Below are 14,891 nucleotides of genomic sequence, written 5' to 3'. Positions count from 1 at the left end.
AAGCAAACTGCTTGAGATCAAACCAAATGTATGCCACTCCTCTGCTTTTGCCAAGATCAAACTTGTAGGTACAATCCAATACAATATGCCAAACTCCATATAGACTCGGAAGAGCACATATTTCCCCATTGTTGTAACTTGCTTCCTTAAAATCTTCACCAAATTTGTCCTTTCCACTTGTGCTGAAAAGAATAGAGCCACCAATCAATTGTGCAATCAATATCCAATACACAACATAACAACAATACTCAAGGTAGGCGTAAAAGAACCGCCTAGGGGAATTGAAACATGCCCACGAAGATCAGAATGGACTACCTCAAGGTTGGAGCTCTCCAATGGGATGTACTGGAAAAGCATTAAATGTTGTTGACTTCGGAAGTAGGAACAAGATGTCCCCACCAATTGCCGACACTACGTGCAAACATGTCATCCAAAGGATCTCGACAAGTCTGCTGTCGATCAAGAATACGGCTCCAAAAGAGATCGCAAACCTATCCCACTAGTGGTACTAAAAAGCTCACAAAAGGGCAAAGGAATGACCAAATCTGTAGGGCCACACTAGAGAGAACATGGAGATAGGAGTAGTCCACACTCCAACAAGACCTCCTCGAGTTGCTGTCATTGTTGGCTAAACATTGGGCAACACATGTTTCAACCTCTAAACCTCATTTAAGTAAGTCAGATGATCAAACAAGAAGTGATTCTGGAGATAGAAGTATCTCCCTCTACCTGCCAAAGCCAACTCCAACACATGCACCTGATCTGTTGCATACCGGGTGAACAAGAGTCTACTGAAGCTGGAACTGGAACTTCCATCTTCGGATGAAAAGAAAAAAATCAAAGAACATCCTCTACTTCTATAAAGATAGACATCCCTTGCTATCATCCATAATCCACAATTTGGTACAAAAGTGCAACTAATCATCAACCTGCTACCCATCAGTTAGGTAGCTCTGTCAACAATTCCAAGAAAGACATGCACTCAACAAATATGCCGATCCATCTCCGTGAAGAAATGCAGCCATAGAAATCTGCTCCAAAAGTGTTGAAGAAGATCCTACTGCCGTCCAAACACTTCCTATCTGAAGAAGAAGGTTGGAAATGAAGTGGGTCCCTCTTTGGATCCAAAAGCCGCATGCATGCTCCCATTGCGGAAAGGCACGGCTACAAATCTCCATCTGGGAAAATTGGAACAATCCAGCAATGCTACACATCTTGTAACGTCCCACCGGGTTCTCGGTGAAGAGAGGTCGAGGTAATCAATGGTAAAGGGACAAAGAAGTCTCCTTGTGGTACCCCTACCCTCTCCTATATGCCCTCAAGTCATAGTTAGCCGGAATGGGAACAGGGAATGGGAACGGAAGGGTCTGGAATGGGACGGGAAAACGGGGGGGGGGGGGGGGGGGGGGGGTTGGGGTGCGCGCTCGGAACGGGAACGGGGCCAGAACGGTGGATTTAAGTAAGGCTTGAATTACCTTCATTCAGCTTAGTCCCAAATCAACTCCTATACAACCCCAAAACTGCCCCCAAAATATTGGCCGGACACGGCCACAAAACAGCCTCATTCCCTAACACCTGTCCCTGGGCAAAATGGGGACAGACTGGACGAACCTAGAGAGATACCATAACTCTTAACAGCTAGTTCTGAAGCACAATGTTGACTTGTTTACAATCAAAAGAAAAAGGCTGAGAGGTTTTTCTACAGGGTGATCTAATGTGTAAGCTTTGAAAGCTGTTTTCTGGGGTGTGAGGAACATTTCAAAAAAGAATGAATTTCAGTTTTGTGGCTCATCTATGATTTCATTTAGAGGTGATTAATAAAGGTTTGATTTGTTGCTATCAAATTAACTCATCATCATGGAAAACAGGAAACTGGTCAAGTTGACAGCTCAGAAATTGGGTCATTGGAAGAGAACGAACAAAAGGGTTTGTCAAAAGAGGAGTTAGGTCGTCTTGTAGCATCTCGTTGGACAGGAGAGAACCCCAATGTTGAGGAGGATGGTGAAGAAAAAACCGAAGACAATAGTAATCCAGAGGATGAGGACACATCATATGATGATGTGGAGCATGAACGTGATGATGAAGCATCTGCAGAGGATGAAGATGATGAAGATGATGAGAAGGATGTTGTGGATGATCACAATGAGGCCGATGAGGCAGCTGATGCATTTGTCTCAACAGGTATGGACATGAATGTTTCCATTGAATATTTGTAGTCAATGAGCTTTCAAGCTGCAGGTATGCACATGCCTTACTTTTTACACTGTGCCGTCTCCTATCTAGGTGGCGAGATAAAAAATGACGGTCCATGGTGGAACAAATTAAAGAATAAGCTGAAGAATTTCTCAAATAGCATCATTAGCCCTTTCAAATCACCAGTTGACAAATCAGGCAAGTGTGAGCTTTGGTAGAATCTACTATCACTTTGTCAAGTTTATGAATTGAGTGTACATAAGTTATTGTTTAATGAGAGAATACTTGATAAGAATGTTGGATGTTGTTTGTCATAGAAGCTGATGCTGTGCGCAAGGATTTCAAAGAGTCAAGTTCAAAGTTGAGCGAGATTCAGTCCAAAATTTCTGACCTTGAAAAGAAATTGGAGCAGGATTTTGGTATGGAAATTACATTGAGTGTGACTGGTTGGTTTGGGGGAGCACTCACACATGTTTGTGCATACATATATACTATACCTGCATATAGAGACACAGGTTTGTGTTTGTGACATTTTAATGAAATTTGAGCACCCTAGATAAAATGGTTTTTGTTTGAGGAGTGAAAATTTGCATGTGCGTGTGGGGTAAATGGAAGGAAATTAATGGATTGGCAAAGCTAAAACTTATTTTATTGATCAATTCCTTAATGTGCACTTTTAAGGAGCTGTGAGGAGCATGTAACATTGGTATTTGCTTGTGACACATTTTGGATTACACCTCATTTTGAACTTTTCCGCTATCAATAGCTTGATCTTAAGGAAGGATGTACATGTATGTGCTATTAATCAATTGGTCTACGTTAATTAGTCTTTGTATTTGCAATTGCATAAACACAAATGGTGTATGATTATTGTACGCATGGAACTTCCAATCTTTTCAAGATTGTGAATGTGTGTGCACGCATGTGGGTATGAGTGCGTCAGCTGCCTTTTGATAGACACTCTTGGTCTTCAAATTATATTTCTTTAAATGTTTGGTAATTTAGTGTATTTTTAACAGAAGCTCATATTTTCACCTGTATAAATGGGCAAGTACCCAAAATGGGTACCATGTTGGAAAGCAACCCATGTCCAAGATGCTACACCCCTTGGATGAGGACATCAAAGGACTTCACGACCCTCACATCATAAAGACCCCATCTACTATGGCTAGGGTCACAACACCTGCTTGTTATGATGATGGCACAATGGCCCAACTAAGGAGGACTGGCATGTATCCCACCATCGTTCTCAAAGGGGGGTAGCATTGTGAACTACATACTTTGGGTCTAGAGGGGAAGCACACCTGATTACCTCCTTCACAATTCCCCACTATCCCTTGGTGCCGATCACACAGATTGCTCACTCTCCTTAATTAGCACACCATTTACATGTGTTGGGTTTGAGCCTCATATGGTGGTGAAGCTCTTCTAAGACAGAAGCCATGAAGTCATCAATGACCTGAAAATGACTGTCACCCATGATTGCAAGGATAAGTCTATCATCAAACCCGAAAGGAATACCTTATCTACTTTGTCAGGTCTATAAAAGACCTTTTTGTATTAAAAAAATGTATGTGCCTTGTATCTTTTGAGTTCTACATTGAGATCTCATCTCTCTTACACACATTAGCCCTCAGTTCCTTTCCACACACTACTAATACTGGACGTACCTTGTCACAAAGTGATGTGGCATGCCTAAACTTGAAGAGTTTGTCCAAGAGGACACTTGGGGGGTTAGTTAAAAACCAACCCCAGTAACTTGCAGATTGTGACTGAGTGGCCCAAAGGGGGTAAGGGTTCAAAACCTAGCCCTACACAACTTACATAACCTGGTCGAGGGGCCCAATCCCTCTTAAAATTCAGCAAAGACCCAATTTGCGTAGGCTTGGAAACGTTCCACTTTGGCCATCAATCTCGCTTGATCTTCTGGCGAGAGAGAGCAAGTCGAAGGGTTGTCTCCGCGGTGTCGGGCGAGGGGACTTGTGTAGAGTCCCTCTGAGGTGGAGCTGAAGCCGCCATTCTGTGTTTGCTGCTGAATCGAGAAGGACGAAGGTGACGTGAAACTCCCAGAAGGCTGAGAAAATAACTTCTTGCGAGCTTAGAGTGGGATGGAGGGGGCGGATGTAAGCGGGAGCGCGAGGTTGGGGCGGGCGGGTTGACGCACGAGGGGCTGGGGTGAGCACGCTGGGCTGGCAACGAGCAGAGCAGGCAGCGGGCTGGGCAAGGCAGCGCGAGTTAGGATTTGGGGGGGGGGGGGGGGGGGGGGGGGGGGGGGGTTGCAAGTGCGTGCGCAGGGGAGGCGGGCGAGGGCAGCAACGAGCCGAAGCTGAGTGTCAGGAGGACGTGGCAACTGCTAACCTTAGTTGTTGGTTTCTTTCCAATGATTTTTGTTTAATTTTTGAGACCCTCTTTTTGAAGTTGCAAATGGTTGGACATTGTATGGCCAATGTGAACAATAGTTTTACCCCGTAGACGGGAAGTTGGTTGGCACTGGAATTCATATAGTGAAAGGATGTCTAGGCTCAGTTCAAAATCATGTAGGTCTCCCCGTCGCACTTAGCAAGTTGGTGGATACTAGGAAGTGAACTCAATAAAGACACAATACCTGTCACAAACTGTTGACGTGTCAAAGTCCATTCTGTAGATGCCGGCCTAGGGGCCTAAACCCTAAGAAGAACAAGTAACAGAAGAAGAAGTCCTACCAACTTATGGGGATCCCGTCCGATGGGGCCCCAAGTGACAAAGGAATTAAAGCAGGACCCACACACACACACACAAGAAATTGCGTGTCTGCTGCTCATGTGGCAGATTTCCGAAAATTACGCTGGCTGATGACGTGGCAAGTTGTACAGATTTTCGCGTTTTGCGCTGATTGCTGACGTGGTAGCTGTACGGATTTTCGTAAATTACGTTTTGGCATTGCTGTTGGACCAGAAGCTTTTGAGTTTTGAAGGCTTTTCACTATAACTGCTTTTCAAGCCAAGGGCCTTTAAATATGAGGTTAGGGCTCATTCTCTGGCTTCCTGGAGAAGGTGCAGAGTCTGGAGTACCGGCTTGTACTGTGTTGATGCAATATAAAGAAATACTGAAAGGGGCGCCAAAATTTGAGGCCAATACTCTCTGGGGTGGAATTCCGCAACTCCTTGTCGCGTGTCGTCTCTCTCTCTCTCTTAGTTCAATTGTTATTGAAGTGCTAAAAGTCTGTTCAGTCTGTTCTTTTCTATTGGCACGTGGTGCTAGTCTTGTGACAGTGGTATCAGAGCATCAGGCGTGTGCTTTTTGAAAGCATACCGATCCCACAAAAGAGCAGACAGAGCAAACCAGAGACTTCTGGAATTTATTTGAGGTATCTTCGTCCTCCGACCCCGGACTTATTAGCCACTCCCACCCTTACTTCATCGTGCATCGGGCGCGCTCCCGTCTTCATCGCTGTGTCTTACAGGGCATAAGCCATAAAGAACCCAAGACTTGGAATTCATGGATTCAGCAGAATATTTGCAGTCATGCTCAATGAGGTTCACGACATTCTTTTGCGGCATCCTCAGTAGAATCTTCCGATGCTGCAAAGTTTTCAACAATTTTTGAGCTACATGTTACCCCCTCTGATGCCCCAGGTGGTACCTCCTCCTCTAGCACCAGAAAGTACGAGAGCTTCCAACTTCTCAACCGTCTGTTCCGATCGGGGGAGTCTTCTGGAATATGGTGCAGCCATCTGCCCCTGATCCAGTGCAACCGCCTTTGCCACCGCCACCAGGCTACAATGTTTGGAGCCCATATGGATACCCTTATTATCCATACCCGGGATATGCGCCTAACCAACCCAAAGATTTCAAAGATGGTGGCAATTTTTCACTTTTTCCGGGGTGAAAGATCGCAAGAAAGCATTGCAGTTGCTACAGTAATTCGACAACATCTATGCTTTAAGGAACTATACAAAAGAATCCAAGATTTCTCGAGCAGCGGGATTTCTTAAACATAATGCTATGCAATGGTGGAGTTCAATCGCGACACAACCGCATGCTCCAAGGACCTGGCAAGCTTTCAAGACAGTTTTTGCACGTAGCTACATGACTTCGATGTTTGAAGTCCGGATTTTGGCAGAGTGGGGTAACGTGAAAATGCTTGCCACCGAAACCATGGACGACTATAACCAAAGGTTTCTCGACGTGTACCTTCCGGTGTCCTCCTTTAAGTTCATTCCCTTGGAGGACTAGTGCGAGCGCTACACCATTGGACTACCATCAGCATTGCAGGAATATTGTCTCTCCAAGCAAGTCTCTACCATGCAAGAGCTTATGGACCATTCTGCGGTTGGCTACAAGCTCATGAAAGGAAAGTTGGAGTTTACCACAGAAGAATCTCCGGCGACTAACCAGAACTCCCGGCAACAACGAACAAATTCTCGGGAATCGCGTGAAAACCAACCTCAACGGCCTCGTTTGATACAACGTCAACGAGACGCCTTGTTACAAGAAGGCCGATGCTTCGAATGTTTCAAAATAGGGCATACGTTCGATACATGTCCTAAGCGAGCCTCGACGTCCTCAACGCAACCTTCTACTCCCACGTCAGACAGATCCCCGGGTCCACCTCCGGCCAAGAAGGCTAGACCTGCTATTGGACTAGTACCCGCTATTTATAATATACACCTCGAGAGTTTTAATGAATTATGCAAAGCTTATGGAAAAGTCAACGGTTTAAAAGCACTCATTTTCTTTGACCCTGGGGCTATGGAGAACTTCATCCATCCAGAATTCTTGAAGCAGATGCACTTTGATTATGATGCAGAGGGTGGAGAAAGTAAAGCTGAGCTAGCCACGGGGCAAACTCAGAAAGTGGTCCCGCTCATTGGTGCACTTCCAGTGACTATACAAGATTATCATGGAAAAGCGGATTTCCACATTATGAAGTTGGGCAATTGCGACGTTCTCTTGGGCATGCCCTCGCATGACAAGAATGATGCAACTCTCCAGGTCCGGAACCGAACCATCACCGTGATGTAGAAGGGCAAGCCCGTTGTCCTCAAAGTTCGGTTGTCCGAACAAAACCCTAAATGACCTCTCTAGTTGTTTTCTAGTTAGATACTTTTGAACATTGCTTGACAAAGTATTGTTTGAAATTTGTTTGAAATGGATGCTATCTGTTTTAAATGTGTCTTGGTGCCGTTTTGAATTGTTTGACTTTGGTTTTAAATACTGGTTTCAATGATTGGTGATTTTACTTCTGGGTGGAGAAGTGAGAAATATCGTTTCGGTATTGTTTGAACCTCAGAACGACGCAGGTCGATGCCTGGGGAGCGTTTGGTTGTATGCTTGAACCTCCAAGCGACGCAGACTACGATCTGGGGAGTGTTTGGTTGTACAGTCCTCTGACCTCATGGCCCGGACTTTTTAGGTTATTTGCGAGGGGAGTGACGAGGTAGTCGTTGAGTAGCTTCATACCGCAGACCGTTTGTCTCGGGGGAGTGCTCAGCGGCGCTGTTTGTTATGTCTTGTAACATGCATATGTAAGCATTCGTGTTGCATTGTGACGTGTCAACTATTGAATATTCCTAATTGGATGAGATTGCCTGGGTATGTAATTTTAGTGCATCAAGACACCTGTGGAAGATCAGTACGGTCTGGGTGTGATGGCTAATTTTACTACGTCGGAATATCAAGAGTTCCGATCTGGGCGAAAGGAGAAGCTAACTCCTTGATCAAAAGAGCCCAAAGGAGTTTGCAGATATGCGGTAATCGCGGACGATTACTCTCTTTCAAGAAGGGGAGATGTCACAAACTGCTGACGTTGTCAGGAGTTTTTTGGAGCAAGGGATTGTGCATATGTACATACACACGGATGGTGCATCGAATAAAGGATTGCCCATTTTCCAGAGCCAGGTGGTTACGTGGGGCCCACATGTGTACAGGTAGGACAGGGTGTACATAGTGCATCGATTTTCACTATTACCAGTACCAGTGTGTTTTTTCTACAATAAGGAGGAGTTGGTAGCGAGTAAAACTTCTCGAGGAAGCTATCCACGTGCCGATGACATGAGGTAAGCAGGTGCGTCAGATGGCATCGAGTGGCGTCAAGAGGTCGAACGGGGTCAATACTTGCACGCGGAGAAGTATGGACACGACGTGGGTGTTTTCTTGTGATACTTATGCAGAAAGGTCATCATGAGGACCACTTTTTGGGGCCACTTCACGTGGTTGCGGGATGCATTATTTGGAAAAACAGAGTGCCAGGTGTGCGGATGATGCAAAAAGGTGACAACTATGCACTGCGAGGTCAGTTTTTGGCCTGTCCGGGGTCCGTTTGAGGTCATCTAAAAGGCCACGGGTGCCCAACTAATAAAGCTAAGTGTGGGAACTGAAAAAACAGAGAGAAGACCAGAAAAAAACGTGGAGAAGAGAGGAGGAATAGCCACAAGTGTGTTTTTGCTGTTTTTGGAGCATTTTTTGGCCCTAAACTGCTCATCCGAGGTCGGATTTGAGCACATTTGACATTGTAGACTGGGGTTTTGGGCCGTTCCGGACGCAATGGCGCTGTCCATTTTGCCAAATTCCTCACAGATTTTCTGCTGTTTTTCTGTGTAATCTTCTCCGGTGAGTGAAGCCTCTGCTTAACTTTGTGGTTGTATCTGGTGTATTTCCTCAATACTTTGTAAACTATTTGCCCCATTGGTGTTGGACTGAGCTTCATTGAGTCTAAACAACAGCAATTTGCCTCCTTTGAGCTGAATTGAGAGTGTGTGTGTGTGAGTGTGTATGTGTGAGTATTGAGTGGGCGAGTGGGAAATCTCTCTCTTCTCACTCCGTCTGTGTGTTTTCAGTCTCGGCCAGACTGGTTGTGTAAGCCGAGTGGTGCCCCATAATGTGTGTGTGTATCATCCCAAGAGTGTGTGTTGGGTCATTATAGAGACGTTGTGTGTGTTTCCATCCCGCTCACATTCTTTTGGCGCCCCCACGGAGAATCTTCTTCAAATACCTTCTGCTTCGAGCTTCAAGCTTCGAGATTCGAGGCTACAGGTTATAGGTTACAGGGACAGGTACATGTATAGGTACAGGTACAGGTACAGGTGATTCACACAGGTACAGGTAGCTGGAGTACAGGGATATACTAGCAGTGATGTCACTTGCAGTTGTTGTGGGTATGCATCACTTGGCGCCTATTTGAGCACATTGTCTGCTGGATTGTACGTTACTTGTGGAAACTGCCATTGTACGCATTTGTGGAGCCATACTTGGTTGTATTTGGCAGTCCCAGCCATTTCTGAGACTTGGTCTGGAAGATAGTCATTTCTGAGACTTGACTATACGCGATTTGCATTAGCCTTCGTGTGAGGGTCGGTAGCGTGAGGTTTTTATTGAGCTGGGGGATTCTCAAATGTGGAGATCCTTTCGGTGATACAGGTAGCTGGAGCACCCTTTTTGTGACCTTGCCATAGGCTATGTACTAGTGAGTCCTACTTGATGCTCGGGTTCTATTGTTGACAGTTTATGCATACATATACAGTCTATATTTTGGGTTCCTACTGCTCTATTTTTGGGGAAACGTTGCCAAAATTTTTCCAAGTTATGATGGCTGGTTTTTTGGTCTTTTGAGCCATTTATGCTGTTATGTTGTTGAAATTTTGGCAAAATCAAAGGTTAAGTCAGGTGTGTCTTCTTGGGAGCTTCATGGTTTGCTTTAATGGATGATCAAAATGGCCCTCAATTCACTCCATTTCATTTAACTCAAAGAATCCAGATAAATGTTCATGTGTCCAGGAAGATTTTTTTTCAGCAGCGCATAGTCTTTATGTTCGGGCCAAGAAGATTACGAGAGATCTTGGAATGTCCTTTGTCTGTTGTAATTCCGATGATCAACTATGAAAACTCATTTGATGTGCATGTGTTTGTCCTTATCTAAAGTTGAGCTCCATTGAAGTTTCTGGGGATTGGGTAGTCAAAAGTTTTGGGTTCTTGCACGTGTGTTCAAAGGGGTTCTCAAAGCATTGTAACTTGGGTAGCCATGGCTTTCTCTTATCCGGAGTTTCATGGAAGAAGTGATGAAGATGTGGAAGATTTTTTGGAAAAGATGGAGGTTGCCTGCATTAGCAACCAGATTCATGACCTGCGCAGATGTTACGTCTTCTCCAAATTTGTTTGAAGAGTGATGCACGAGTCTGGCCCAAAATTTTTGAAGAGGAGTTGCGTGCAGCGGATCCACCTGTAAGATTGAGTTGGGACAATCTAAGGCATGGGTTGGAAGTGGAGTTTGTGAAGATAGAAGATCCTGACAAAGTGTGGCAAGAAGTACAAGGTTTGGTGCAAAAGGAAGGTGAGCCAGTAGATGCGTACATACGTAAGTTCTCATTGGTATGGGAGCGGATGTGCAAGGCCTTAGCACCACAGGTACCCCCGCCTGACATGATGAAGAAGGACAGGTTCTTGGCTGGTCTTTGGGAGAATATACGTTGGAGAGTGGAGCTAAAGAAGCCTAGGACATATGAAGATGCACTAGAGGTAGCAAGGAACAAAGAGTGGAAGTTGAGGAAAATGAGCCAGTTAGGGGTGGAGTCTTTGCCCATGAGGTCTGAATTTCAGCCTATAGAGTCTTTACAAGGTCGCATGTCAGGGGTTCATCATGAATCAGTGGTTCCTGTTACTACTCAGGTTATGCCAGCAGTGGTCACTACATCGGTGCAAGATGATGGGCTAAGGCAAGACATGAGACAAGTGGTAGATTTGATGAAGAATCTCAGCCTAAACATGCTAGGTCAAGTGGGAAATAATCGAGGTCGAGGGAGGTTTGCAAATCAGCCAGGAGGTGAAGAAAGGCCTAGGAATGGTGTTGGACAAAGCAATGGTAGGTTTTGGAGGCAGACGCCCACATGTTACAATTATGGAGAGTCGGGTCACATTAGCCCGCAATGTGAAAAGCCACCAAGGATGGGGGGAGACATGTATCCATTGCCAAGACAGGTGTTAACTAGGTCAAATGATTATGGCATCGAAATTAAGGGAGATGAAGGAACCAGTGGATTAACCCAAGAGGAAAAGGGAAAGACAAAAGTGCTAAGTGTAGTCACCTTGGAGAAGGCATCAAAGCTAGAGGATACATTAGTGATTCCTATTGAGAAGAGGACCATAGAGGAAAAGGAAGGAAGAAGTGCCCCAGATCCTAGTAAGAAGAAAGGAAAGATCCATGAAGGCGAGGATGTCAAGGCCAAGAGGAAAAGGAGATCTCGTCGAAAGTTTCATGTTTCAGATTTTCCACTAGGGGATGGGCAATTAAGCTATGACTTGAAGGAGGATCTGACGAGCAGGAAGGCAGATGTTACTTTTGGGCAGCTTATAGAGATGGTGGCTAAGCTAAAGTGACAGTGGAAGAGGATGGTTAACCCAATGGAGAAAGAGCCAGAGAGGTTCAGTAAAGGTGTTGGCAATGGATGAGCTACCAGACATTTGTCCAATAGTAGATATGTGGCATAAAAGGAAAAATTTGGGACAAGGTTATGTGGATGGCGGAGCCCAAATATGCGTCATAACACACTCATGCGTTGAAAAGATGGGTCTCACAGTGGCTGGGGTGTCAGGTTTTCGGATCAGATTGGCAAACCATCAAAAAGTAAAATGCTTGGGTGTTGTAAAGAGCTTAGAAGTGGAGGCATATGATGCAAAGGCAGTGGTTGATTTTCATGTGATGCCAGCAGGGTTGGGAGCATATCCTATTATACTGGGCAGACCATGGTTACGTGCAGTGGGAGCTGTTTAAGATTGGCGACATGGTACGATTAGCCTCTATGGAAAGACAGGTACCAAGAAGCTTTATAACATGGACACAAGGAGACGATTAGAGGAGCTTTATGAAGATGAGGATGAGTCTAGTGATGAAGACTCTTCCACGGTGACAGATGAGGACAGTGATAGCACTACCAGCAGCGATGAGGATGCTGATGTTGCATTTCTTTTGATGGACAAAGAAATCCAGGAGTTTGGTTTAGTTGCATTTGCGAATGAGGTTGAAGATGACAGTGAAGGGCCTTATGAAGTGATTGAAGGGCTGATGCAAACCAAGGTTGAGTTGTCAAAGAAGCAGGAATTGATGACACAAATGATCAGTGGAGACCTCTTAGCTATGGAGAAGGATATATATTTGCACATGCTGGCTAGTTTTCTTGATTTGTTCATTACTTTATATGAAGAGATCAGAGGGTTCAAGGACGAAGAGATGCATATAGAGCTGAAAGAAGGTGCTAAGCCAGTGCGGCAAAGGCTAAGAAGGATAGGTCAAGAGCAAATGGAAGCCTTGTGAGAAGAGGTGGACAAGTTGTTGAAGGCAGGGTTCATAGTCCCTGTGGAGACCACAGAATGGGTGAGTCCAGTTGTAGTCAATCCAAAGAAGGACGGGAAGTGGAGAATTTGTGTAGATTTTAAACCCTTAAACGCAGTCACTAAGAAGAACCCATATCCTCTTCCATTCATCGATCAGATCTTGGATTCAGTGGCAGGTTATGAGAGGTAGAGTGTGTGTGATGGTTTTTCAAGCTATTTTCAATTGAAGATTGCTCTTAAAGACCGCACAAAGACCACTTTTATTACGCCATGGGGTTGCTATTGCTACACAGTATTGCCATTTGGGTTGTCAAATCGACCTTTCTTCTATCAAGAGAGAGAAAATTGGGTGTTGGAACCATTCATTGGTAGTTGTGTTAAAGCTTTTATGGATGACTTCTGTGTTTATAGCAGTAGAGCTGAACACCATGAGAAGCTGCAGATAGTATTGGCTCGATATGATGAATGTGGAGGACAACTAAATCCAAAGAAATGTCATCTAGCACAGCCAAGGGTGAAGTTATTGGGCCATATGGTGTCAGAAAATGGCATTGAGGCTGATCCAGATAAGGTTAAGTCTATTATTCTTCTTCCATCACCTACGAGTACGAAGCAATTGGCAACTTTTATACACAAAGTGAAGTACATGGCACGGTTTATTCCATTGTCTTCGCAACTTCTTTATCCATTACAGCAAGTGGCAAAGCATGATCCATTGCAATGGGATGACAAGTGTGAAGAAGTGTTTCAAGAGGTGAAAGAGGTGTTAGGGGGGTTGTCAGCCATGCAGGCTCCTGGTTGGGAGAAAGTGTTTTATGTAAATCCATTAGTAGGGGATGATGCCATTGGAGCCATACTATTGCAAAAGGGGAAGGGCAGCCATTATATGAGGCCAGTGTATTGTGCAAGCCGAGTGAAGTTGGTAGCTGAGAGAAAGTTCTCGGAAGTAGAGCTAGTGATGGCTAGTGTAATATTTGCTTGTCGACGATTTCGTCATTACTTGCTACCACGGCCTTTTGTTTTCTTGACGAGTTATGCCTTTTTGCCACAGTTAATTAATGGTACTAACATGTCAAATGTGGTGAAGAAATGGGTAATTGAGCTGCAAGAGTTTGAGTTCTCTTTTCTAGTGGAAGATAGTACAAGGGCTACCCTAGCTGATTTGTTGACCTACAAGGAGAATCCCCTTATTGTTAAGGAAGAGGTGGTGAGAAAGGTAGTTGAAGAAGTGCCACAGATCAGCAATGCACATGTGTTGTTCTTTGATGGTTCATAAAGAAAGAGCCATGATGCAGCTTCAGGGGGTATAGCACTTTATGATCCAGAGGGGAAGCTAGTATGCAAGAGAGGGTTCAAATTGGATGCTCATAGTAACAATGAGGCTGAATATGCTACTCATGAAGCCGGATTACACATTTGTTTGAAGCATGGGGTTCGAAGGTTTAGCATAAAAGGTGATGCCTTGTTAGTGGTGAAGCAAGTGCTGGGTGTGTGGAAGAGCAAGAACACCTCATTGAAGGAAATGTGCTTCAGAATTAAAGGCCTGTTAAAAAAGTTCGAAGCATGGATCATCAGACACATTGAACGTGCTCTAAATGGAGAGGCACATGAAGTAGCTCAAGGCATGATTGGGGAGCTATTTGTGTTGAGGACCACTTTACCTCTTTATCATGGCCGGGAAAGTTTGGCTCAAGAAGAGGAGTTTTTGCTAACAGAAATCATTCCAAAGGAGATTCAGAAGTCTAAGAAGTATGGCTTTGTGCGTAGAGCATACGGTACAAATTGATTGGTGATGTCTTATACATGAAAGGGGCTGATCTCGTGTTGAGACGTGTACCTTGGCGGGAGGAGCTTTACAGAGTGTTGGAAGAGAATCATGAAGGCGCATGTGGTGGCCATTTTGCTCTAAAGATCACCTTGCATAAGATTTTGCAAGAGGGGTATGTATGGCCTAGTTTGCACAAGGATGTTCACCATTGGTGTAGGTCTTGCAATAGGTGTCAAGCATTTGGGAAGAGAGTGTTGAAGCCAGAGCTACGAAAAACCATTATGGCGTTTGATGTGTTTGAAAAGTGGGGGATTGATGCAATAGGCCCATTACCTATCACAAGCAGGGGCAAAAGCTATATCTTGACGGCAGTGGACTATCTCTCTAGATGGGCAGAGGCTATAGCAGTAAAACAGATCACTGCAAAGGATGTGGCAAAATTTGTGTATGATGAAATATGTTGCAAGTTTGGGGTGCCATTAGAGCTACTTTCAGATAAGGGGCCAGGATTTAGAGCTAAACTGCTAAACTTCTTATGCACAAAGATGAAGATTAGGCACCAGCATACCACTCCTTATTACCCGCAGTGTAATGGCTTAAATGAGATTCAATGGTGAGTTGGTACA

At 44.7% G+C, this 14,891-nt stretch overlaps 1 protein-coding gene across 1 annotated transcript in view; it reads left to right on the top strand.

Moving 5' to 3' along the window:
* PSL4 (calmodulin-binding protein) overlaps window positions 1–14,891 on the top strand; it is a 132,506-nt gene that overhangs the window by 54,399 nt on the left and 63,216 nt on the right. The window contains exons 6-8 of the mRNA XM_086483040.1: window positions 1,869–2,181; window positions 2,284–2,391; window positions 2,511–2,612. Coding sequence (XP_086339166.1) covers window positions 1,869–2,181; window positions 2,284–2,391; window positions 2,511–2,612 — 523 coding nt within the window. The remainder of the gene's footprint in view (window positions 1–1,868; window positions 2,182–2,283; window positions 2,392–2,510; window positions 2,613–14,891) is intronic.

The sequence above is a fragment of the Adiantum capillus-veneris genome, chromosome 15 (genome assembly GCF_014529385.1).
Source record: "Adiantum capillus-veneris isolate H3 chromosome 15, ASM1452938v2, whole genome shotgun sequence".
Classification (NCBI taxonomy): Eukaryota; Viridiplantae; Streptophyta; class Polypodiopsida; order Polypodiales; family Pteridaceae; genus Adiantum; species Adiantum capillus-veneris.
Note: the sequence above shows the minus strand (reverse complement) of the source record. Positions and strands in the feature narration are given on the sequence as shown.